The following is a 27,309-nucleotide window of genomic DNA, read 5'->3' on the forward strand; positions in this document are numbered from 1 at the left end:
CATGCTATTATATTAATAGAAGAGTGGTAAATCTTAATCTAAAATTAACAAACACTTCTAATGTGTTCTTTATCATTAAAGTTTCATTGGTATGTGATTTAGAAAATAAAAGGAAGATGTTTAGAAAACAAAAAAATAAGCAAAATTTTATTTTTATTTTAATCTGAGTTTTCCACTTTTTATGGAGAAGACCTGACTGTGCATATGCACACATATAACATATATGTTTTTAATTTATAAAATTTATTTTTAATGATACATCTTACCATACCTGCAAAGAAGTTACATATATCAGTAATTTTTAGTCTTAACTTTCAAAACACATTTTACCATATTTACACAGATTTAACATATTAGTTCATAGTTCATTAAAATAAAATATATTTTTAGCCTGACCAGGCGGATGCAGTGGATAAAGCGTTGAACTGGGATGCAGAAGGACCCAGGTTCGAGACCCCGAGGTCACCAGCTTGAGTGCGGCTCATCTGGTTTGAGCAAACTCACCAGCTTGAACCCAAGGTCGCTGGCTCAAGCAAGGGGTTACTGGGTCTGCTGAAGGTCCAGGGTCAAGGCACATATGAGAAAAGAATCAATGAACAACTAAAGTGCCACAATGAAAAACTGATGATTGAAGCTTCTCATCTCTCTCTGTTCCTGTCTGTCTGTCCCTATCTATCCCTCTCTCTGACTCTCTCTCTGTCTCTGTAAAATAAGTAAATAAATAAATAAAATATATTTTTAAATTGTGAAATAATATGGAAGGTATACTAATTTCTACTTAGGAAGGGGTAAAGATAAAATCTGTTGATATGCAGTCATAAAACATAATTTGCATATGACATTTCTGCTCCAACTCAATAGAATATATTTTTACCATTCAAATCAGGACATTATTAATAATTGTGCTAGGAAAATGGTATAAACCAACTCCATTGTAAAGAAAAAGTAAGATGAATAGTCACTTGATCTCTCTAGGAACTTGATATCACATATCACCACTCCCCAAAACCGATATATCTACCATATTTTATAGGATATTTTTCTTACTACAGATATTTTAGTTCTGTCCACTACAATAAATGGGATGTCAATTATTATTTTATTAGTCTTTCTTTTTTGAAAATTACCTACAAAAATAATTTAAAACTGTAAATAACTGTTCAACTTACTCATCTTTTAGCTAAATAACCCCAAATTCTGATATGGTTATCATTTACTTAATGCTTTCTGTTTGTCACGTTCCATTCATGTTGGATAATTTAAATACACATTTAATGTAATCCTGAGAGCAAACTGGTGGAAAAGTAACTCTCAGAATTTACAGATGAATAAACTGAGTCTTAGAGAAGTAAAACAGTTATTTTTAGAGTGACATAACCTATCTATGGTAAGAGGTGAAGTAGGGACCGAATTTGAAACTTATTTTCTGACTCCAAACCTCAATGATAAGGGATTGCTTTATGTTTTGACTTATATGCTAGTTTTGTTAAATTTATAATTAGATTTCTACACCATTTTTATAATGTAGAATTTTTACCTATTAAAATACATTTTTTGACAATCAACAAGTAAAGGAGAATAAATCATTTGGACTTGATGTCCCTCCTATTTTGTACCTAGCATAGAGTGACAGTTAATGGAACAAACAGCTCTTCTTCTTTGCATACCTTTATACTCTCAGACAAAGACAGAAGAGATAAAGCTTCTCTGTCTGAGCCTCAATACATGTTGACTGCACATTCTTATGAAATAGTAATAAATTATCCTAAACTAAGGAACCATGAGCTGAAAGAAATAGTCTTATATGTCCTTGATAAAATTAGTCATGCAATATGCATAAATCAAAATTACATTGTGTTAAATCAGTTTAATAATTGAAGAGAAACATATAATAATAATAAATCTCTTCAGCCTCACAATGGCTTTTAAAATATTTCTCCATAAACATAAGAAATCAATCACTATTTCTGCCTCACATTTCCCAGTAATTATTTACATAATGTCTGTGTCACTAGTAGTTTATTTATGTAGGTTTTGATATAAAATATCAAGGTTGTATAATAAAAGGTAATAATACATAATAGAAGTAATTGTTTTCACTTAGTTACATATATGTAATAAAAATTCCTTCAAGGTAATTAATTATTATAAAAATAGATTAATATGATGGGATATAGAAACTAACAGACTAGATAAATTAATCTTTAAATATAATTGAAAAAAATCCCACTATGGTGGTGCAGTGGATAAAGCATCAACCTGGAACACTGAGTTTGCTGGTTCAAAACTCAGGGCTTGCCTAATCAAGGCACATATGAGATTTGATGCTTCCTGTTCCTCCCCCTACTCCTCTCTAAAATGAATAAATAAAAAATCTAAATTAAAAATAATCCATCTATTTCTCCAGTTAGAGTGTTAAAGTACCTACATATAAAAAATATTGGAATGTAATTCTATGAATTCCTTTTTTGTTTTCTTTTTCAAGTGAGAAGAGGGGAGATAGACAGACTCTCACGGTCTCACATGTATCTCCATGGGGATCTACCCAGTGACCACTGTCTGGGGCTGATGATCTGCCCATCTGGGGCCATGCTGGCAACTGAGTTATTTTTAGCACCTGAAGAGAGGCCATGAGCCATCCTCAGCACCCAGGGCCAACTTGCTCTAATCGAGCCATAGCTGCAGGAGGGAAAGAGAGAGAGAAAAAGAGAAAGAAGGAGGAGAGGGAGGGGTAGAGAAGCAGATGATCACCTCTCATGTGTGCCCTGACTGGGAATTGAACCTTGGACATACATGCCTACCACTTGTTTGCATACTTATGTTAATGTCTTAATTAATGGGGAAAAGTTGTAAAGAAACATGTAAAACCAAATAAAATCCTAATACTTGGAACTGTAGTAGGTTCTCAGCATAAGTGTTAATTAAGTTTTGGATAACACTTCAAGCTTTGATCATAGTGCTAAAGGGTGGTGAGTCAGCTTGGACCCAAGGTTGCTGTCTCAAGCAAGGGGTTACTCGGTCTGCTGAAGGCCCATGGTCAAGGCACATATGAGAAAGCAATCAATGAACAACTAAGGTGTCACAACGCGCAACAAAAAACTAATGACTGACTCATGCTTCTTATCTCTCCATTCCTGTCTGACTACCCTCTCTCTGACTCTCTCTCTGTCTCTGTAAAAAAAAAAAAAAAAAAAAAAAGCTAAGGATGGTGAGTTATTACATGATCCTGGGAAATTTATATAGTCTCTGGTTCTTGATTCCCATATTGAAAAAATGGAAGAATAAGATAACTTTCTTTTAAGTTTATTGTGACCATTAAATTATTTAGACCTCCTCTTCCTGCTGCTCTCCTCCCCAAGTGTGAGACCTTAATTCCTTGCCCCTACCCTGTGTGGAGTCTCAGCCCCCACTCCCACATCCCCATGCCTAGTTCTCCCCTCCCCCTTCCAAATATATATATATATATATATTTAAAGCCTTGGAAGATGGTAGTATTCTAAATAAGTTGTTTCTGTTGTTGCCAAATCTTCTACCAAAGAATCTTGAGATTCTAAAGGCATTGGGTCTAGAATGTAAGCTTTATATGCAATGTTGATAAAGGGTTTGATATTATTGATTTTTATTTGATGATAGGTTTATTTAATAACATTTTTATGTTATTATATGTGAAATTAATCTTTCACAGAAGAATTTGCATCTTGAAAAAGGCTAAATCATGTTCTCCTGTCATTCTTCCCAAATCTAATAATTTAGAGTTCCTTGGATACAACATTTTCCTTAAAATGTTTAAGAAAGTCTTTGGAAACATGACAATTTTCTTAGAATTATAATAATTATTTATTAGAATATGCTATTTAGAGTCTACAATTTCTTTCCAGTAATTGATGAATTTAAGAACAAATAATTAAAGAGGAGAGATTTAAAACAATAGGCATGTATTCATGATTTGGTTTGTTTTCAAGATTTGCAGGGGTAGCAAATAAAAATAAAGCTAAAATAATAATGACTAAAATTCTAATTGGCCTTGAAAATATATTTATCCATGGTTTGCACTCTGTGTTTTCTAACTCTAAAAAATTCAAACATTGCATTGGCCAAGGAAATTTTTTTGTCCACAAAAGTATGATGATGAGACAAGGTTGGAAAGGAAATAAAAGGGAGCTGATATTAAAGAAAAGAGGGAGAAAAAAAATAAAAGAATATTTTATGAAGAAGAAATGAAAAAGAAAAAAGGATATTTGGGGAATTGGAGAATCAAGAATAAGAACTCTCAACTATAAACATAAATCATTCCTGTATAAAGTAGAAGAAAACTATTCTGTATGATTATTATAAAGCTTTTGGTATGTCAAACGTGTCAGTTTGTGAATTCCAGTGTTTTTGCCATCAGAGCTAAAATTTCATGTAAATAAAAGGAAGATCATGGCATACAAAAATGAATTCACCTCAGCAAGGGCAGGTACTCCTCCCAGTCAAGAAAGACTGTGCAATTCTATATCTGCTATTTAAAGTCAGAAGTAAATGCTATCAGCTACAGTTTCTACTTTAAAGGCAAATGATGATGTGCTTAGGAGCCATTACAATTTCTCTCTCAAAAAGCCATCTTTTTGTAAGTCTCTAGTATTTTTTTGAAACTTGACACTGCATCCACAGACAGTCTTTATACATAGAACAGACTACCTTTTATTTTACATTGGTTTAAAAATACATACCTAGAGATAGAAATTGTATCAGATGACTTCTGTTTATGCCAAGATCACATGTAAAGGACATATTACCTTATACCACTTAAAAAATACTGTTTAGGCCTGACCTGTGGTGGCGCAGTGGATAAAGCGTCGACCTGGAAATGCTGAGGTCGCTGGTTCAAAACCCTAGGCTTGCCTGGTCAAGGCACATATGGGAGTTGATGCTTCCAGCTCCTCCCCCTTCTCTCTCTCTCCGTCTCTCCTCTCTCCTCTCTCTCTCTCTCTCTCTCTCTCTCTCTCTCTCTGTCTCTCCCTCTCCTCTCAAAAATGAATAAATTAAAAAAAAAAAGAAAAGAAAGATGGTGGCTGAGTTGCCATTTAAAAAAAAAATACTGTTCATCCTATAGAACAAGTATAAATCCAGAAAATTGTATACATGAGAGGGGGACATATGAGATCTATGTGAGACAAGAAAAGAAAGGTGATGATTCTAAATGACCACTGGATGATGGCTCAACTTTGGTCTGATCGTTTTGACCAACCTCTTATTTTTGCATAAATGAAAATATACTTTGCAGTTCTATTTTTTAACAATATATATTTTAGCTTCAAATGCTTTGAATAAAAATCATTGTTTTAAAATATTTTTAAAAAAGAAAAGGCTTATGTGTTCAAGATTCAAATATGAATCAAGTGTAGTGCCATCTTAGATTGATATGAAAACATTACCTTTAATTAGTTTTTATTTCAACATCTGCTAATGGATGAAACACTGACTTCCTCAAGACCTTTCAACTTTCTATTTCCTTCCCTTGGTACGTGCATCTCTTAGGTTGCTTATGAATTTATTATATCATGTCATTAAATCTCTACCTGATCATTTTCCTTGAATGCCCTATCTAAAATAATTTTCTGCCATCCATCCTTCATTTGTTCTCTATATCCTTACCCTGCTTTTCTTTTACAGCAACTACCCTCCATATTATATAGTTTTTTAAGAGTTTCTTAATCTCTCCTGATCTCCTCTCTCCTGCCACCATGTTATTTTTATGCTCAACTGAGAGAGGATCTGAGCACATAATAAGTGTTCAGTAAACAATGGCTCAGTAATTGGATTTTAGCAAAAAACTCTTATTTTCTTAATTTTTGTTGACCTTCAACTTCTTCAGTGTCTAGGGCCCAGGCGTTTTAATTTCAGTCTTTTACCACAATGTGATGTTCTTGCTCACTTTGCTTGCTTAGACCTTTACAAACCATCTGAAGTTTCACACTTTCCTAAGAATCCCCAGGAGAGAAACATAGGTAAAACACAACAATAGATTTATATGTTTTATGGATATTTTTATTCTGAGAGAAAAAAAATTCTCTATCTATACTTTATTGTATAGATACAATCTTTGACAACTTATTATCAGGATTTTATACATAATGACCATATTTTCTCTGCCTTTACTGTTCAATGAATGTTCATTCAATTAACAGTTTAAGCCAACTGAGCATCCTATTGAAATGAAAACAGCTTTGGACATGCCTAATGATTTCCATCTCAACTGAACTGTTTTCAGTTTCACAGTTCTTATTACTGCTGTCAACACTTTCATATTTTTTCTCTCATAGTAAAACACAATAAAATGTTCAGTAATTTTGCATAAACTGATATACTGGAATTGAATGGTGTACTGGGAAGCAGCCCCATTAGACATGAAATGTAAACTGTGCTTATAGTTAAAATGGTCATATACTAAGTTAAGGGATACACAAATTTAAAAACCAATATGTAAACAAAATTTAAAAATCTTATAAAATCTGTTATATTAAGCCATTCCTAGGTAAATTACAGTCATATTTTAATAAGAACATTGGACTTGGAACAAATGTAAAATTGAAAAATATTCTAAAGATTGAGTTTTGATTTTCCAAATTTGACCTTGTTATACTTCAAATTTCTTAAAACTTTTTGTTTCATAAAACCTCAGGCTCTACTCCCTCTGAGACTTTGTGATTCAAATAACCGCCTGCAGCCACTAATAGCTCTCACAATATTTGACCTTAGGCATAAGTACTTATGTAGTGAAAGGTATATTTTGAAAAGTCCCTGAACCTGCCACTTACTAGCCTTAGGCAAAGAGACTTTAATCAGCTGCTTTATTTGTATTGGCTCTATGACAACACCAAACATCATCTTTCCTTAGTGGGAAAGATATAGATAAAGAAATCTATATAGGATCTGAACTCATTTATTGATTCATTTATTCATCCATCCAGTCATCCAGGAAAAAGTTGTTAAATATAATAATAAATAGCAATTATGATCATTTGTATAAAGAACACTAGTAAGCATTATCTTATTTAATATTGACAAATGAAGGGGTTCTATAAAAGCTTGGGAGATGAGCCAATGTATAGACTGTATGGGGGAGAGACAGTTTGATCTGCTCAAGCCACAGAAAGAACGCTAGGCATCTGGAACAGAGTGAATGGTGGCGTGACTGACTGGAGAAGTGGCTGGAAAGGCAGAGCAAAGGCTAAGTCATGGAGCCTTAAAGTCTGTGGGGATTTTGAATTTTTTCTAAGTGACACGAGAAATATCAGTCTTTAAGCTGCCTGTCACCACTTAGCCAGATAAATGGAGAAAGGGATTGAATCTCTATAGGCGCTTTATTCAGATAGCTGGAGATCTGAGAAGGAGGGGGTTATGTACATAAACCATCTTAACATCCCATCTCAAGCCAACCTTTTCATAAGGGGAAAAAGTGTAGGTAAGGTGTTTTGGAATCCAAGGGCTCTGTCTCTGGAGCATAAAGTTTTGCTTGCAGACCCCTGGGGCACAGAGGGGTCTGCAAGCAAAACTTACAGCCTTCCTGACATCATGTAGGCCCTTTTAAGGATCACAGTTTCTGGAACAAAGCTTTTTGTTGCATTAATCATTAAGCCTATTAATTATACCAAAATCTACTATTACTAAAGCTAACATTTTAACTCTTGATTTCTCCCTATCATAAGTAGTGTGGGAATCTATTGAGCTAGGGAGTACGGTGATCTTAGTTTCCAAAAAGTAGCAGTGGCCAGTGTAAGGAGAGGTGGAGTAGAAGCATTAAGATTAATTAGAAGTCTATTGCAGTAGTGAAGAGGAAAGGCAATGGTTATTTAGAAAGGAAGGTCAAAGTCAGTGATGAGAAATTGTAACCTTTGAGATATATTTTGAAGATAGAGTTGACACAGGTTACTGATAGATTAAATGTATATATATATGGATGTAAGTGTAAACTTGAATGTAAGAAAGTAAAATTGAGACCTATTGTTTTGGCCTAAAAACTCGATGAATGATGGTAACACTTACTGAGATGGAGAATAATATGGATGGGAGAGAATTTCAAAATTAATTTTTTTGCCATATTAATTGTTGAGATATTTATTGGGCATATTATATATTATTGCAGAATTCTGTGAGGAAGTTATGGCTAGAAATAAACATTTAGTATTTATAATATATAGACAAAATAAAAATAGAAGCTATCCTTGAGGGGCAGTAGTTAGAAAGAGAAGGTGGCCTAGGATCAAGTCACAGAGTATTACAACATTTAAAGCAGATATTGAGCTAAAGGAAAAAAAAAAGACTGTAGCCAGTGGCATAGAAATCAGCATGAGAGTGTGCTTTTCTGAGGACCAAGCAAAGAAAGGCTTACTGTGCACCGAATGATCAATAGTGGTAGATAATTACTCATAGATTAAGTAAAATGCAAAATCACATCACAAGAATTTTCTGGTGACTTGGACATAGTAATTTTAATTTATTGAAAAAGACAAAAACCAATGAAGTGGAGTGGAGGAGAAAGTGGAAAGTGAAGAAGGGAGGATAGCTTGTCACTAGAGCAGCCAGGAAAAAAACCCTAGAATACATAGGGTAGAAGAGTTCCTGTTTTGGTGCTACAGTGAACAGAGTTCCAGACACAAGGTTCATTATTTCATCCTCCCAAGCTTCAGTCTATTGGAAGAGGCTCACATACAGAATATGAAAACATAGTGTGACCTAAGCTATGATAGAGCTGTACAGAAAAGCACTTGGTGAACAATGGAATATTATGAAGCACTTAACACACAATGGAGTAAATGAAAGATTAGAGAGGTAATGTTAACATTGGATGTCCATGAAGGGTAGGCTAGGTGAGAGCAGGACTGGCAAATCCCAGCATTAAGAGATGTATCAGTTTAGTAGGCTGGATTGAGATGAAGAATTGTGATGATAAACTATTGGGAAATTATTGGTACTTACAAGCCTGGAGATACAATTAAAGACTAATAATTAACTATATTTATCTATGTAATTAAGGCAATGAGGAGATTTTTTAAAGGACTTTCATCAGTGAAGCAACATAATCAAATTTTTATTTTAAAAAGAATTAATAGTAATATGGATACTATATTACATGGAAAATATACTAACCACAGGGAAGTCTATTGATGCGATTAATGTAGGAACCTAGAAAAATCATGAGGTAAGATAGTGACAGTGAATATGGAGAGGAAGAGCATTTATAGAATAAAATTCTTTCGGACCAATATAACATAAATTTGTGTATAACCCAATAAGATTTATAAGAAAATATAACAAAATGACTTTCTCTAAAAATATCACACTATAAAAAGTAGTTGCAGCACTCTTCTGAGTAATTATCCTAGGCTTTTGCCTTTGGCTTTTGAAGTGGCAAAATATTGTACTATTAATGTTTTAAAAAATTATGAGATATGTCTAGCTATTTTGCTACTATAGCCAGACAAATGCCCAAGGATAACAGTGTCATTGGTACCTAAAATAATAATAGTTGTAAAAGAATATATGATTTATTTAATTATTTCTGTTTTCTAAGTAATATGCTAAGGTTTTTTAAATGTACATTCTAGTATCATATTTTTCACAAAAGGCCTTGGGAAACAATTGTATTACTACTTCACAAACAAGGTAGCTGAATTATAGAGAGTTTAAGGAACATATCTGACATCAAACGGTATTTAAAATTGTAAATTAAATCATGACCTGAACCAAGTTGATGCTACTAGTACTATGAGAATCTTACTTGAGGATTAGTACCTTTAATAGCTACCTTTTTTTTTTTACTTTAGAGCAGGTCCCTACACTTCTTCTTTCATATAGTAGTTATTGTGGCAATAACCAGACTCATGCCATACTCAATATCTTCCTTCCACTGAAGAATACTGAAATTTGAAAATCAAACTACCAGGATTCAAATCCCAGCCCTTCTCTTACTAGCTGTGTGATATCGGACAAGTTGTTTAATCCCTTCATGACTCAAGTTCCTCAGCTGCAAAATGGAGAGCATACTTATTCATATGTCATTGGATTGTTGGTAGGCTTGAATGGAAAAGGCTGACAAGAGTGCCTGGCATATAGTAAGCTCTTATATAAATGTTATAACTGGCCTGACCTGTGGTGGCGCAGTGGGATGGAGCATCGACCTGGAACGCTGAGGTTGCCGGTTCAAAACCTTAGGCTTGACCAGTCAAGGCACATATGGGAGTTGATGCTTCCTGCTCCTCCCCTTTCTCTCTCTCTCTCCCCCCCCCCTCTAAAAATCAATCAATAAAAAATAAAAAAATAAATGTTATAACTGCAATTTTATTCTTATTTTCATCATCATCACTCCTCACAGGGTACATGAAGGGAAAGGTAACAAATATAAAATAATTCTTCAAAAATTTGTTATCAAAATATGAGAAAAATTTTATGTGAATGTGTCAATGCACTCTTTAGTAGTAAATTATAAATGTCATGCTATTTTTCAGTTAATTATAACATGATCTTAGATATTGAACCAAAATTTTATCCATTAATGTGTCTGATTAATTTGTCAAGTTTTTGTGGTATAAGGAGATGTAATTTTTATTGTTCTTATGAATTTTTTAAAATAGCGTGATTTGGTTGTTTGCAAGTCTAGTATCTGTCCAACATGTTGGCGCCGACCTTTTGTCTTATTTTAAGCTTTTGCATTAGAATTAATTTTTTCTCTTGGGCTGCTTTACTTTTAGTGCCCTGTGGTGGAATTTTAACAAAGCGCAAAGGGACGATTTTGTCTCCGGGGTACCCTGAGCCTTATGACAATAATCTGAACTGTGTATGGAAGATCACCGTGCCAGAAGGAGCTGGCATTCAAGTAAGGATATTTAATTTTTCTATTTTTCATTGTATGAAATTAAACTTTTCAAAGATGCAGGATGTACATTGTTGCTAAAGGTATAGCCTTTAGACTGACATAGTGGAATTTAATAGAAAGCTACTTATTGATTTATTTTTTTTCTTGCAAGTAACAGAAAGATAATTCAATATGGCATAAACAATAAGAAAAATGTGTTGATCCACATAAAAAAGAACATTGGGGTACAATGACTCAACTGTTGTTTATTTCAAAGGTTCAGTTGTATCATTCTTTTTTTAATATTTTAAAACTTTTAAAATATTTTATTTATTAATTTTTAGAAGGAGAGAAAGGAAGGGAGGGAAGGAGAGAGTCATCAATTTGTTGTTCTATTTATTATGCTATCGTTGGTTGATCTTTGTATGTACCCTGACTGGAGTTTGAAACTGCAACCTCAGTATGTGAGGATGACACTCTAACCAGCTGAGCTACCAGCCAAGGCCCAGTTTTGTCATTCTTGACACAGATTTGTTCCATCTCTCTGCCCTGCCATCCTTAGCATTGTGGCTTAGTCCTTGGACTTCCTTGCTCTTGGCCATGAGAAGGCTGCAACAACCGTAAGCATAACAGCCTTTACACAGCCATATCCAATATCCAAAACAGAATGTCTCTACCTTATGTACCTTTACAATGGTTAAGGAAACGTTTCAAGAAACCTTCCACCAGACTTTCTCCCCTACACTCTTGATCAAAATCACAACAAGGTCCAGCCCTAAGACATGCACTAAACAATAGCAAAAGATGTACTATAGTTTGGCTCAAATAAGTCAATATTAAGTACTTGGATCCAACAAGAGGCTCAGCCTCCTCTGATGTACTCAGCTCTCATTTAATTGAACAAGATCCATTCTCTGTTAGCAAGGAAGAGGGATGCTATTCTATACACAATCAATAGTATCTACTATATTATTTTAATTGTGACCATTTTGGGGTGGGGGCAGAGCAATTTGACTAGTTACTTCATTTTACAAGGAAATTGTTTCAGAATAAATTGATGGCATTTTACTGATAAGGGAAGGTAATTATGCTTCACAAAATATTACATAATCTGTATTTTGTAAAAAATAACTGGATTACTTCTCCAATTGAGCCATAAAGTTTTCCTTTAAGAGTTTATGGGAAAAGTAGCCAAGGCATTATTCATTAAAACTAAAATTAGTAGAAGTATAATTTTCAGTGAAAAAAAAATTGAAGTTTGAATTTGAATTTGAATCAAATTTTGAATGTGAATTTGAATTCTGAAATACTCTTACAGTATTTCAGAAAATTCAAAAAATAACAACACATGTCAGGGGTGAAATAGGTTAGTACACAATAAATGTATAAACATTAAAAATCAAGTGACTGTAGATTTATACTTATATTCTAGTTAACTATACTAGTACTTTTTAGCCAATTTATAAAATTGGAGATAACCAATCAATCTTATCTTATTATTGTAAAACTAACAAGGATTTTAGGAACAAAGAATTCAGAAAAAGAGAATCTGAAATGAGACATTACCTTTAGAATCTTCATGAAACACTTACTAAATTATCTAACTGAAGGTTAATCTAAAGCATTTTATGTATTAACACTAGCTTATCTATTTCTAGCTCATCTAAAAATAATAAAAACACCAGAATTTTCCTTCTAGTTGTCATCCTCTGTTTTTGATCCCTGACGTGGTTTCAGCACCCAATGCTCTAATTCAGCTACCTGCATAGTGCTCACTGGGGACCTTGCCTCAAATCCATTGTGTCACTCATCTTGTTTATCCTGTCAGTACCATTCTGTCCTGTGACTTCTCCCCTCACTCTTAAAACACGTTTTTCCCCTTTGTTTCCATTGTCACCAGTACTCTCTTGGCCTTGATTTGTTTCTGTATCTATAGTCCTGCTTTTACATCTAGGATTATGGGCTCTTCTTCAACTCTTTAAATGTGTTTGTGCATCTCACCTTACACCAGTCTCTGATACCTCCTTGTCTACTTCCCTGCCTTCTGCTGCCATTACATGCTGATGCCTAGAACCTGACTCAAAATAGATCATCAGAGAATAATTATTTTAATGAAAGACTGAATAAATGCTGATTTCAAAATCTAAATGTTTAACCCAGACCTTTTCCCTAAGCTGTATGCCATTCAGGGTGGGGAAAAGTAGGCTGACAGTTGTTTGTAGAGAAAATAATAGAATAATTAATAAATAATAATATAAGAATAAATTCTTTTACAGCTGTGAGCACACAAAACAGCTTATTCTTATATTATTATTTATTAAGAATTGTATTATTATCCATACAAACAACTGTCAACCTCATTTTGCCCCACCCTCTGTATCCAACTGCCCAGCTGGACATTTTTTGCTAAACTTCTTCCTTGGCATCTCAAATTCAACCTGTTCAAAACTGACTTTATGAATTTTTTCCTCAAAATTGGAGATTTCCCCTAGTGTGCACTGTCTCAGAATGAGCCCTTCATCCATTCAGTTGCACGAGCCAGAAACCTTGGTGAGTTTTCTTTGACTGCTGCTCTTCACGGTGAACTGTGTCAGGTCTGTCTTAGACAAAACAAAGCAAGTCTGTCTCTCTCCATCCAGACTTTTACTGTTTAAGATTAGCTGACCATCATCTCTGTCCCAGGTTCTTATTCTCTGTCAATCTACTCCTCTTGGGACAAAGAGAGTAGACTTATAAGAGTAAAAATCTAATACTCTCACTTTCCTGCTTACCATACCTCATTCGTCTGTCCCCGATAGCCTTAACTCCTTGACACAATTGATTACGCCTTTGTGCTCTGTCTCCATTTCTCGCCTCTTCTACTCACACTATTTTAGTTCCTTATAAAAACCTGACTCTCTCTTGCCTCTGGGACTTTGTGCATGTTGTTCCTTCTGCCTGCTTACTCTTAATCATTCTTCCTGTCTCTACTTAGAAACAGCTTCTGTGGAAGACCCTCCGTGAACTTGAGACAAGATTAAGTCCCTATGCTATGTGCTCTCATAGATTCTTGTATTTTCTTTATCATAACACCTATTGTGTTTACTGTTATTACTTATTTGTAAGCTCATAAGTTCATGAGGGTAGTGATCAAGCCTGTTCCAGCAGATAGCACAGTGCCTGGCAGTATATGCTCAGTAAATATTTGGAGAATGAACCAATGAATCCCTCCATGATCAGTGCAGTATGGGACTATTTTAAGGATTTAACACAATATGATGAACTAATAAGAAATCTGCAGAGCATGATCAGGCGGTGGTACAGTGGTTAGAGCGTCTGACTGGGATGCGGAGGACCCAGGTTCGAGACCCCGAAGTCACCAGCTTGAGGGTGGGCTCATCTGGTTTGAGCAAAAGCTTACCAGCTTGGACCAATGGTCACTGGCTTGAGCAAGGGGTTACTCGGTCTGCTGTAGCCCCACGGTCAAGGCACATATGAGAAAGCAATCAATGAACAACTAAGGTGTCGCAACGAAAAACTGATAATTGGTGCTTCTCATCTCTCTCCATTCCCTATCTATCCCTTTCTCTGACTCTCTGTCTCTGTAAAAAAAAAAAAGAAAAAGAAAGAAAGAAAAGAAAAGAAATCTGCAGAGAAATGTATGTTGTCTCTCACTTGTCCTAGTCAAATACTGTTAAAAACTGGACATACACAAATGGCGCTATGGAATCTTTTACTGAAGAAGCGTTTTGGTTTAATGACTGTAGTTTAGAAAACAAATTGAGTTTAGCAAAGCATTTATCAAACTTACAGTGTTTGAAGCATATTGAAGTTATAATTTTAAATGTATTAAGCACCTTTTTTCTCATTAAGCTCTTATAATTATGCTAATTTTAGACATATAACTAAGTCATACAAAATTATATAACAGTTGCATATACACATACATATGTAATATATAATATTTTTGAAATTTTACTAACTGCACCTAAAAGGTACTTGGCTAGTACACTAGTTTTAAAGTAGTGCTTCTTTGATTTTATTCTGTTAGGTTGAATATGTGTATGAATGAGAAATTTATGAATATTCAATAAATTTTATATAAGATCAAATGGGAAAACCACTTATAGAAAGAAGAGAAAAAATATTTGAAATGCTAAAAAAGTTATAAATAATTAGGGTGATTGAGCATGTTCTAGAAATAACCTCAAAAAACAGATTAATTTTTTATTAATATTATGTGAGAAGTTTCTGGGGAGAGGGATATTTAATTGTTTGCCTGTTCATTTTAGTAAAGTATATTGGAGGAAGAATTCCAAAAAGGGCTACACTCAACAGTAACAGAGTTATGAAACAAGGAGCAATCTGTATGTTGTGAACCATAGAAAAAAATATCGGTTATGTAATTGTCTCAATTTATGGAATGATCATGATTAATGTAATATATTTCAAACAAATTAAAATGGAATTTGAATGTCTGTATGAGGGATTACTGGTTTCAATCATTGGAAATTCATTACATCATAAAACTGTCTGTGATGGGCAGCTCATCCTAATGCAAAGTACTTCTGACCTCTGAATCAGTTGCTCCTTCTTTTTATATCTTATGCTTGAGTCTTCTTTGGCTTAGGTCATAGTTTGTCCTCAATTATTTGACTTGAGTCTTCTGCACCCTTTATGTATTTATGATGTCATTCCACATTTATAATTTGCCCAGAATCCTAGTAGCAAATTGTGTTAGTTTTCTGGGGCTACTGTAACAAATCGCCATGAATTTGATAGCTCAAAATAATATATATTTATTGTCACAGAACTGGAGAGCAGAAGTCCCAAATCAACTTAAATGGGCTGAAAACATGGTGCCGAATGGTCTGGGATCCCAGCCTCCACTCCCTCAGCCTCGTCTGTGGGAGAATCCTTTCCTTGCCTCTCTCAATTTTTCAGGGCTGCCTGCATTCCTGGGCATCTGGTCACATCTCTTGAAGTTCTGTCTCTGTGGTTCTGCTGCCTTCTCCTTTCCTGTCTGTGTCAAATCTTCTTTGGCATCTTTCACAGAAGAATGAACAGTTAGATAGCATTCAGGGTCCACCTGAATAATCCAGGAAAATCTTCCTACCTCAAGATCCTTTGTTTAATCACATGTGAAAGAACATATAAGGCAATGTTTACAAACTCCAGGGATTACAGCTTGATGTTTGCTAGCCATTATTCAGTCTGCTCTACATATGTATCCAAAAACAGAATTAAATGCATTTTCTTCCTCCCACCAAGGTAGTAGGTTTTTCTGGAGATGTCTACATTTTTATTCTTATCACCAGTCTGATCTTAATGAGTCAGGAAGAAAAACATGAACTATTCTTAAAACTTTTTTTTCTCACTTCCTTCTGCTGTTCAGATGATACAAAAATCCAGTTAACTGTCCCTGTAGGAACACACGTGATATCTGGGGACATCTTTCTGCCATTCCTGCCTCCAGCCTACTTTATTCTCTCATTGCTTCTCACACAGCCGAGCCCTAGAGCAACAGACGTTCAGGTTGTCTTTTCACATCTATTTCCCGCACCCAGTGCAGCTCTGTACAAATGCACAGTCCTGACTGTGCTCCTTTTCCCCTTTCTAAACCTTCCGTGGAAGTCTCCTTCTGCATAATTATTATGGTAGTCAGCCTAGATAGTCTCTATTTTTCTCTCAACCTCTCTCTTAGCTAAGATATGTTTAATTCTAAATACACACTGGACACTATCCCAAACTAAAATGAATTTGATTGTTACAACAAATTTATGAATCAGATACCTTTATTTCGATGGTCTATGGAAGTAATTTAAGGCAGCAATTTTCAAGCTTTTCCATCTCATGACACATATAAACCAATCACTAAAATTCTGTGACACACCAAAAATATATATATATTTTTGCCAGTATAACAAAAAAAAATAAGTATAATTTTGATTCATAGCAGACAGGTATTGTTGTATTGACTGTTATCCTTTTATTATTATTATTATTTGACAGTCTAAGGGAAAAGAGGTCAGTGCCCCAGATTAAATAGTCAGGTACTGCGTGTCTTAAAACTTCTTGTTGCACACCCACTAAAAATCGCTGATCTAAGGCATGGAGTGGTTAACCACTCTCCTAGGGTTACATGCCAATAAAACCCTAAAGATTCTTGAAAAACTCAGATTTGAGGGAACCAGGAAGGTGCAAATACAGACATTCTAATGCTAATGTCTCTTTTATCTACCTACTAAGCTCTACCCTTTCTAACTTTTCTCTAATTTTCAAATTTTGCATATATATTCTTTTATGCAAATACCCTCCACTGTGGCTAAATTAGATTGCTAATGGTTCACTTAATCCACCTCATGGCTTGACTCCTGTACATTTTTTACTTACTCTATTTCTTTTGGTGGAAAATCTCTCAATACATTTAGCTCATCTCAAATGTCAATTCCTATATGAATTCTTAATTTTTTTTTTAACTGAATGGAATGTTTTCTTGAATTGAAGGGAAAGAAAAGTCAGGTAGAACTAATCATTTTTTTAGAGGAGGTGGTAATTGTATTACAATCATGCAGCTTTAATTCTGATCTTCTTCTGATCCTGGAACATTACCATCACACAGGCCGTGTATCTGTGGCCATGAGCACTCACCCCTGGAAAGGAGACACTTGCTTTCCCATGAATGGAAGAATGATGATGGACTCTTTTGTGGATAAGACATTTTTAATGAATGCAGTTGTTATTAATTACTTAGCAAATGTGTTGTGTTTACATTTATAACTGACTTTAGCATAATAAAGTGAGTGTATTTCAATAAAGTTATTTCTTGCCCTCCTCCAACACTATAAAATACATAACAAACCAAGAGAAAACCACATATTGTCCACAGTGATGAGGGACCTGTGGGTTCCTGCAATGCCCAAGCTGTGCCAGGTGAAGTGCAACAAAGTAACACATGCCTGTTTCCTTAAATAAAACCAGAGAGGTAAGAGAATTATACTCCAGCATTTCCCTTCTCAGTCTTACAGACTCTCACAGTGATTTAGTTAGTAAGATTCCATTCCTAAAACTAATCTCTAAAAGGTGTACATAAAGCAGTCATGAAGTATCATTTTGGTCATCTATATTGAGATCTATTAAATATATGTCCATATTTAATGTACATGAGGATGATAACAATAAAAGGTTCGTGTATGGTCATTTTGTTTTATGTATTGAAAGTTCATTTTAAACTTGAAATATTTTCTGGAAGGATACCAAGCAAAATAAGTCATCTTTAAGCCATTTAATTAACCTAATAAGACAATCGGTGGGAAAGGGTTTTTAAATAAAAGGAAATTGAACAAAGGTTATGCAAATAAAGAAAAATATAATGGATCCAGAACAATCCTAGGAAATTTATATTATAAGGTTCTATACACTTGTGGACCACACATCTGGTTGTTTTCTGAAACCCAAAGCAAGTGAGAAAGCTCAATTAGTGACAATAATCTATCACTCCAAAACATAAAAGGTAACCAATTATATGAAGCATGCATTGGGATCCTAGCACTCAACATTAGATTAATGCAAAGCTTTGAATAAGAAGGAAGCTTTGAGGTGATGACAAACTCAGTGTTATATCCATATTGAACACCGCTAGGTGCCCCACAGGCTTTTCTTATGACAGTCACCTCACGTAGCCCAGCGCCATAATGGCAAAGTTCAGTTTTGTGAAATTTGTTTTATGAAAGGCTGCCATGATATGATCCAGGCTTGAGTTCTCTCTTCTAGGGGGTATACAGATAGATTGTAGCATATTCCTTTCCTTAGAAGGATGAGTTCCTAACAGTAATTACTGTCTCACAGGTGCAAGTTGTCAGCTTTGCTACAGAACATAATTGGGATTCTCTGGACTTCTATGATGGGGGCGACAACAATGCTCCCAGACTTGGAAGTTATTCAGGTAAATAAGAGAGCTGAGCTTAATTAAAATGCAGTTTACTGACTGATTTAAAAGTCTCTCTTTTTAAAAAAACAGTGCTTTCTACAACTCTGACTTGGTGATTTTAATTTGTTTTTTATAAACTATATGCAATGAACTAAATCACAAATTTAGAAGTTTGAAAGGCTTTAAAGGTAATGAAATAGAAATTGCTGTCTAAAACCTTATTACATTTTTTATTATATTTGTGTAATTGTTTATTGATGCTTTTATGTTAAGGATAATATTTTCAGTGATGCTTTAGCAATTATATGTGTGCTATGCCCCTTACCATTAAAAAAACCAATAATATTTAAACATTAGAGGGTGCCTGGTAATTATGGTATATCCATCTAGTAGAATGTTATGCCGCATTAAAATAATTATGGAGACTGTGTAACAACATGGGAAAAGCTACAAGGTACTATTGAGTGGCAGTAAAGAGAATATACAATTATTTCTATGAAATGAATAGAATTGTTTAAATTAATGTATACATATATACCAAGACTAGAAGGTTTTTAAAATTTGTTAAGATTTTTAAAGATAATTTATGCAATAATAATCCAACAGCTTCTTGTAACATATAAGAGGTGAAATAAAGTTTATCTTAATTTTAACCATATATTTTACATTAATTTTAATTATACTTCTTGATTTTAAAAATATGAACATAGTTAAACTGTTAACATTTCAGATATACTGAAATAAGTCTGAATGGTTTTAAGTTTTTAATAGATTTTTAAATGAATGGTAACCAGTTTTTTTTTAGCATCACCACTGAGAAAAATAAAGAAGAAATATCTAGAGTAGGAGTGATTTGGTCTAAGCATAAAATATGTTTTAGATATTTAGACAGAAATCTTTCCTGAAAAACGATTCGATCAGACCTCAAAGATGATTGAAGCTTAAAGAGAGAAAGATGAACAAGGTTGTATAGCTAATGTTAGAATGAGACTGGGACCCAGCTGGTGTGACTCCCGAGCCAGAGGACTGAAATTTAGATCCTTGGACAAAAAAGGCAGGTCCAGTGACCTTTGAGTTTTGTTAACCTCTGTCTTCAGTGATTTAGTTAGGACACTATGGAAAGAGAGCAAGTTAGGAAACAAGAGAAAAGACGGTTGTGTGTTCTATAATGAATTTATTGTGATTTATTTTACAGGAGAATCAGATTTAGGTACACGAAGTAGTGCAAAGTAAGAGGAGAGTAACTATATATTTACTTACCAAAAACTGTTTGCGACACAATCAACTGATAGATTTATTGAACTTTATCTTAAAACATAGAACTGACACTTATTTTTATGCTTGTTGTTTGAAACTGCTTGAGTTGTAATCTTAAGGGTCTTCATTACTCAATGTCAAATAGTCTAGGAGTAATTGGTTTAAGCAAATATTTTGTATTTTCAACACAATAATTGAATAAAGTAAATTGATTTCCTCTAGGAGTTTAGAAGAACATCATTATGATGCAGTTGCTGAGAGACAAGGCTAACACTAGCTAATAACTGGGATTTTTAAGTACTAATTACCAGCTCTGCTATCAGAGTATAAGAAACATCAAGTTACTTGACCTGGTATAAAATAATAATAGTAAAGGAAAATAAATGAATATATCATCTAAACACTTAAGTTAACATACCATAAAAATCACATGCAAACTTTAAAATTAAGTGTATAGAATATTGAAGCCTACATGAAATTCAAAATGTATTTTAGGTATCATCACATTTACTACTCTGACTTTACGAGCTCTCTTTGCTCTTACCTATTTTTAGGAACAATCTAAAGTGATCTCAAAGGCCTGTCTCTTTGGAGATAGGGACAATTGCATAAAAGAGAAATGTGGAAGAAATATTTCTATTAAAAAAATTCTTGGAAAATACTTGACTAATACACAATTTTAGTGATAACCTATTAGATGATTAATAATTAACTTTATTATGGTATTTATTATGTGATCAGTGACCTGTCTTTTCAATTGTCATTTCAGGAACAACAATACCTCATCTTTTGAATAGTACATCTAACAATCTATATCTAAATTTTCAATCAGACATCAGTGTTTCTGCCGCAGGATTTCACCTTGAATATACAGGTAAATATTATATTGTATGCTATTGAGAAACGTTAAGAACAAGTTTATATTAATATTTAAATATTATTTTTTGAATATATATAGAAATTTAATGAATTTGTAAAAGAGAACATTCAGCTCATTTTTAAAAAAGATTTTGATGTGTTTCTTCAATTCAATTTCAAAACTATGTTTAAAGTTCTAATTTTCATCAGAATATACTAGTATATTTTTTAAATTGTAACAGCTGCTAACAAGAAATCTATACTCTTAAAAATTGTAAGTGCACAATACATTAGTATCAACTATAGGCAAAAATACAGCTGATTTATAGAACATACTCATTTGCATAACTTAAACTTTATACTTGTTGAATGGCAGTTTTCCATTTCTCTCTTCCCTCAGCCCCTGGAACCAATATTCTATGCACTGTTTCTAAGAGTATGCCTTTTTGATATTCCACATGTAAATTGACTTCTAAATCCTTAAGTCATGCTGGATTTGTTTTCCCTATCTGATATATTTACTTCACTTAGCATAACGCTCTCAAGGCCCATCCATGTTGTTGCACATGTCAAGAAATCCTCTGTTCCCTGCTCTGAAAAATATTCCATTATATATAATAAACACATCTTCTTCACATCTTCATGTAGGTGGACACAAGTTCTTTCTGTATTTTGGCTATTGTTGATAATGAGGCACTGAATGCAGGTATCTTTCTGAGATCCCTGATTTTATTTCCTTCGTATTATTTACCCTGGAGTGGTACTACTGGATCATAGGATACTTCTATTTTTCACTTTTTTTAAGGAAGCTTATAGTGACTGTGCCAATTTACATACTCTTTCGCAGAGCACAATGGTTCCCCTTTTGCCACACCCTGACCAATACTTGTTTTTTCTTGTTGTTTTGATGATGGGCATTCTCACAGGTGTGAGGTGACATCTCTTTTGCTTTTGATTTGTGTTTGCCTAATGATTAGTGATGTTGAGCATCTTTTCATGAACCTGTTAGCCATTTGCATATTTTCTTTAGAAAAAAGTCTTTTAGATCCTCTGTCCATTTCTACTGAGCTATTTGAATTCATTATATATTTTATATTTTTATATATTAACTCCCCTGTCCTTTTTTTTCTTTCTGTTTTTTTTTTTTACTTTTATTAGTTTTGATTTGATGCTGAAATGCTGAATTTACTCCCAGGCCCTAAGTTTTTGTTTCCTCAGTTTGTTCTGGAATATTTTTTTCTTTCTTTGTGCACCCTCCTCTCTGATTTAGCATGAGTCCTCTATTTTTCAGTAAGGATAGTCCCCATGCAGAAGGGAGAGCTCACATGTGGGTTAATCCGTGAGCTCTGTAAATTCTGCGCTGCATCTTGGGAGTTTTGCTCACCAGGAGGTGCTCAATAACAAGAAAATCTACTTCTAAATCCTCAAGTGCAGCATTAACCTGAATTTTTAGGCTTGTGCAGCAAAAATTCAGCACTCTTTTTTGGGCTGCTGGCACTGTGTCCAGCCCCATTGTTTGGTCTGGGCCTCTACCAACTCCACTACTGTAATGGAGGAATGCCTTACACGACTTCTGTGAAGTGACACACTTCAGATACTCAATTGCTTTTTCAATATGCATACCCTTGATGGTTGGGCAGTTTCACTAGTGTTGTTCAAGTGAGTGTGAAGATTTGAACCTCTTGATTTGCATAATATTATGGGGTTTCCTTGGTTAAGTGAATAACACACCATTTTCAGAGGTCACTTAAGACCACTTATAGGAAGAGAGAGTAGATACTAACGCCTTGTCAGACACTTCAGGGATAATTTTTCCCATTATGTAGGTTACCTTTTAATATTGTTGATTGTTACTTTTGCTGTACACAAGAGCTCTCTGGTTTTGTTTTTTGGTTGTTTTATTATTATATTTTTATTGATTTTAATTTATTGTGTTTACATAGATTCAAGTGTCCTTCTGAATATATCTGCTCCCATCCCCATGCTCCCTTTGATACCCCCTTTGCCACCTCCCCCCAACAGTTTCCCCCCTTTCCTCCAGGATTTGCTGCCCTGCTCTCTCTAACGCTATATTATATATTTATAATTCACTAATCTCCTTCCCTTATCTGATTCCATCTTCTCACCCCCTTACCCTCTGATTGCTTTCCCTCTGGTCCCTTTGATCCAGCCCCTGCCTCCAGCAGTGCAGGAGGGTTTCCTTTCTCCACATCCTCATCAGCACTTATTCTGTGTTGTTTTGTTAATGAGCACCTTTCTGACAGGTGTGAGTTGGTATCTCATTATGGTTTTAATTTTCATTTCTCTAATGATTAGTGATATTGACCATTTTTTCATATGTCTATTGGCCATCTGTATGTGCTCTTTGAAGAAGTGTCTATTCATTTGTTTGCCCATTTTTTGATTGAATTGTTTACCTTTCTGGTGTTGACTTTTACAAGTTCTTTATAAATTTTGGTTATTAACCTATATCACATGTATTGTTGAATATGTTCTCTTATTGTGTGGTTTATCTTTTAATTTGTTCATATTTTCTTTAGCTGTGCAAAAACTTTTTAGTTTGATATAGTGCCATTTGTTCATCCTGTCCTTTATTTCGCTTGCACATAGAGATAAATCAGTAAATAAATTGCTGCGAGAGATGTTGAAGAGCTTACTGCCTATGTTTTCTTCCAAGATGATTATCGTTTCACAACTTACATTTAAGTCTTTTTTCCATTTTGTGTTTACTCTTGTGTATGGTGTAAGATGGTAGTCTAGTTTTATTTTTTTGCAAGGACTGGTCCAGTTTTTCCAACACCATTTGTTAAAGAGACTGTCTTTACTCTATTGTATGCTCTTACCTCCTTTGTCAAATAACAATTGTCCATAAAAGTATGGATTTATTTCTGGGTTCTCTATTCTATTCCATTGATCTGTATGCCTGTTCTTATGCCAGTACCAAGCTGGTTTGAGTACAATGGGCTTGTAGTATAACTTCGTATTAAGAAGTGTGATACCACCCACTTTGTTCTTCTTTTTCAAGATTGCTGAGGCTACTCATGTTCTTTTTTTGTTCCATATAAGTTTTTGAAATCTTTGTTCTGTATCTTGGAAGTATGTCAATGGTATTTTAATAGTAATTGCCTTGATTTTATAGATTGTTTTGCGTAATATAGACAGTTTAATTATGTTTATTCTTGGCCCTGGCCGGTTGGCTCAGCGGTAGAGCGTCGGCCTGGCGTGCGGGGGACCCGGGTTCGATTCCCGGCCAGGGCACATAGGAGAAGCGCCCATTTGCTTCTCCACCCCCCCTCCTTCCTCTCTGTCTCTCTCTCCCCCTCCCACAGCGAGGCTCCATTGGAGCAAAGATGGCCCAGGCGCTGGGGATGGCTCCTTGGCCTCTGCCCCAGGTGCTAGAGTGGCTCTGGTCACGGCAGAACGCCCCCCTCATCGCCCCCTGGTGGGCAGAGCATCCCCCCTGATGGGCGTGCCAGGTGGATCCCGGTTGGGCGCATGCGGGAGTCTGTCTGACTGTCTCTCCCCGTTTCCAGCTTCAGAAAAAAAAAAATTATGTTTATTCTTCCTATCCATGAACACAGTAGATGCTTCCACTTGTTTGTATCTTCCTTGATTTCTTTTATCAGTGTTTTATAATATTCCGAGTACAAGTTTTTAAACTCCTTGGTTAAATTTACTACTAGATACTTTATTTATTTTGTTGCAATAGTGAAGGGGATTGTTCTCTTAACTTCTCTTTCAGATCTTTCATTGTTTGTGTATAAAAATGCCACTGATTTCTGAATATTAATTTTATATCCTGCCACCTTGCTGAATTCATTTATCAGGTCCAGTAGTTTTCTGACTGAGACTTTAGGGTTTTTTATGTACAGTATCATATCATCAGCAAATAATGATAGTTTTACTTCTTCTTTTCCAATTTGGATGCCTTTTATTCTTCTTCTAGTCTGATTGCTGTTTCTAGGACTTCCAGGACTATGTTGAATAAGAGTGGTGAAAGGGGGCACCCCTGCCTTCTGATCTTAAGGAGATTGCTTTTTTATTTTTGCCCATTGAATGTGATGTTGGCTGTGGGTTTGTCATAGATGGCCTTTATCATGTTGAGGTATGTTCCCTGTATTCCCACTTAGCTAAGAGTTTTGAACATAAATGGGTGCTGGATTTTATCAAATGCTCTTTCTGCATCTATTGATATTATCATGTGATTTTTTTCCTTCCTTTTGTTTATGTGACGAATCACATTGGTTGATTTGCAAATATTATACCAGCCTTGCCTTCTCAGAATAAATTCCACTTGATCATGATTAATGATTTTTTTTCATGTATTGCTGGATCTGATTTGCTAATATTTTGTTGAGAATTTTAGCATCTAAGTTAATCAGAGATATTGGCCTGTAGTTTTCTTTCTTTGTATTATTTTTGCCTGGTTCTAGAATGAGGTTTATGCTCACCTCATAAAAGGAGCTTGGAAATTTTTCCTCCTCCTGAATTTTTAAAAATAGCCTGAGAAGGATAGGAGTTAGTTCTTTGAATATTTGGTAAAATGCACCTGTGAAGTCATCTGGACCAGGACATTTGTTTGTTGGGAGTTTTTTGATAACTGTTTCAATCTTATTTGTTGTTATCGGTCTATTTAGGTTTCCTGATTCTTCCAGATTGATTTTTGGAAGATTATATGTTTCAAGGAATTTGTTCATTTCACTGAGGTTGTCTAATTTTTTGGTGTACAGTTCTTCATAGTATTTTATTACAATCCTTTGTGTTTCTGCTGTGTCAGTTGTTACTTCTCCATTCTCATTTCTAACTTTATTTATTTGAGTCCTTTCTCTTTTTTTCTTGGTGAGTCTGGTTAAAAGTTCATCAATCTTGTTTATCTTTTCAAAGAACTAGCTCTTGGTTTCATTTATCCTCTGTATTGTTTCTTTAGGCTCTATGTCATTTATTTCTGCTCTGATCTTTATTATTTCCTTCTTTCTACTTCTTCTGGGCTTTATTTGTTGTTCTTTTTCCACTTCTTTGAGATGAAGGGTTAAGTTGTTTATTTGAGCTTTTTCTTACTTCTTAAGGTATGCTTTGTAATGCTATGAGCTTCCCTCTCAGGACTGCTCTTGCTGTGTGCTGTAAATTTTGAGTTGTATGTTTATTTTCATTTTGTCTCAAGGAATTTATTTTTTCTTTGATCTCATTTTTAACATATTTGTTATTTAAGAACATGCTGTTTAGTCTCCAAGTGTTTGAATATTTTTCAGTTTTTCTATTGTAGTTGATTTCTAGTTTCATGCCACTGTGATCAGAGAAGATGGTTGATATGATTTTAGTCTTCTTAAATTTATTCAGACTTGTTTTGTGTCCACTAACATGTGGTCTATCCTAGAGAATGTACCATGATCATTTGAAAAGAATGTATAATCTGATACTTTAGAGTGAAAGGTTCTGAAGACATCTATTAATTCCAGTTGATTTAGTGTGTCCTGTAAGGCTGCTGTTTCTTTGTCAATTTTCTTTCTTGAGGTCCTATCCATTGATGTTAGTGGGGTATTATAATCCCCTTTTATTATAGTGTTGCTGTGATATTGTTCTTTACGTTCATCAATATCTGCTTTATATATTTAGGTACTCCTATATTAGGCACATAGATATTTATAATGGTTATATATTTCTGTTGGATTGCTCCCTTTATCATTATGTAGTGACCTTCTTTATCCCTTACTATAGCCTTTGTTTTAAAGTCTATTTTGTCTGATATAAATATTGCTACCCCAGCATTTTTTCATTTCCATTTGCATGAAATATTTTTTTCCATCCTTTCACTTTTAGTTTATCTGTATCTTTTGTTTTGAGGTAGGTCTCTTATAGACAGCATATATATGGATCCTGTTTTCTTATCCATGCAGCTACTCTATGTATTCTGATTGAAGCATTTAATCCATTTACATTTAAGGATATTATTAATATGTTGTTGTTTATTGCCATTTTATCCTTTAAGGTGACATTCCTCTTTTTCTAGATTTTTTCCCCTTTGTCTGTTTACAACAGGCCCCTTAACATTTCTTGCTGCATTGGTTTGGTTGTGGTGAATTCCTTGAGGTTTTTTTTGAGGGGGGGGGGTCTGGGAACCTTTTTATTTCTCCTTCAATTTTAAATGATAGCCGGATGGATAGAGAAGTCTTTGTTGTAGGCTCCTGTTTTGCATTACTTTGAATATTTATTGCCATTAACTTCTAGCCTCTAGTGTTTCTGTTGAAAAGTTGAATGTCATCTTTATGGGGTCTACTCTGTAGGTAATTGACTGCTTTACTCTTATAGCTTTTAGTATTCTTTCTTTATCTCTTATTTTATCTGATATTTTAATTATAATGTGTCTTGGTGTAGCTTCTTTGGGTTCCTCTTTAATGGGGCTCTCTATGCTTCTTGAACTTCTGTGACTTTTTTCTTTATTAGTTTAGGG

The 27,309-nt window shown here is 34.5% G+C and overlaps 1 protein-coding gene across 3 annotated transcripts in view; it reads left to right on the forward strand.

The window, feature by feature from the left end:
- CSMD3 (CUB and Sushi multiple domains 3) overlaps positions 1-27,309 on the forward strand; it is a 1,246,722-nt gene that overhangs the window by 1,066,066 nt on the left and 153,347 nt on the right. For all 3 annotated transcript variants that reach the window (XM_066265798.1, XM_066265799.1, XM_066265800.1), the window contains 3 exons: positions 10,734-10,858; positions 18,665-18,761; positions 20,773-20,877. In XM_066265798.1, the coding sequence (XP_066121895.1) occupies positions 10,734-10,858; positions 18,665-18,761; positions 20,773-20,877 (327 nt within the window). The remainder of the gene's footprint in view (positions 1-10,733; positions 10,859-18,664; positions 18,762-20,772; positions 20,878-27,309) is intronic.

Source organism: Saccopteryx bilineata, chromosome 3 (genome assembly GCF_036850765.1).
Source record: "Saccopteryx bilineata isolate mSacBil1 chromosome 3, mSacBil1_pri_phased_curated, whole genome shotgun sequence".
NCBI classification, from domain to species: Eukaryota; Metazoa; Chordata; class Mammalia; order Chiroptera; family Emballonuridae; genus Saccopteryx; species Saccopteryx bilineata.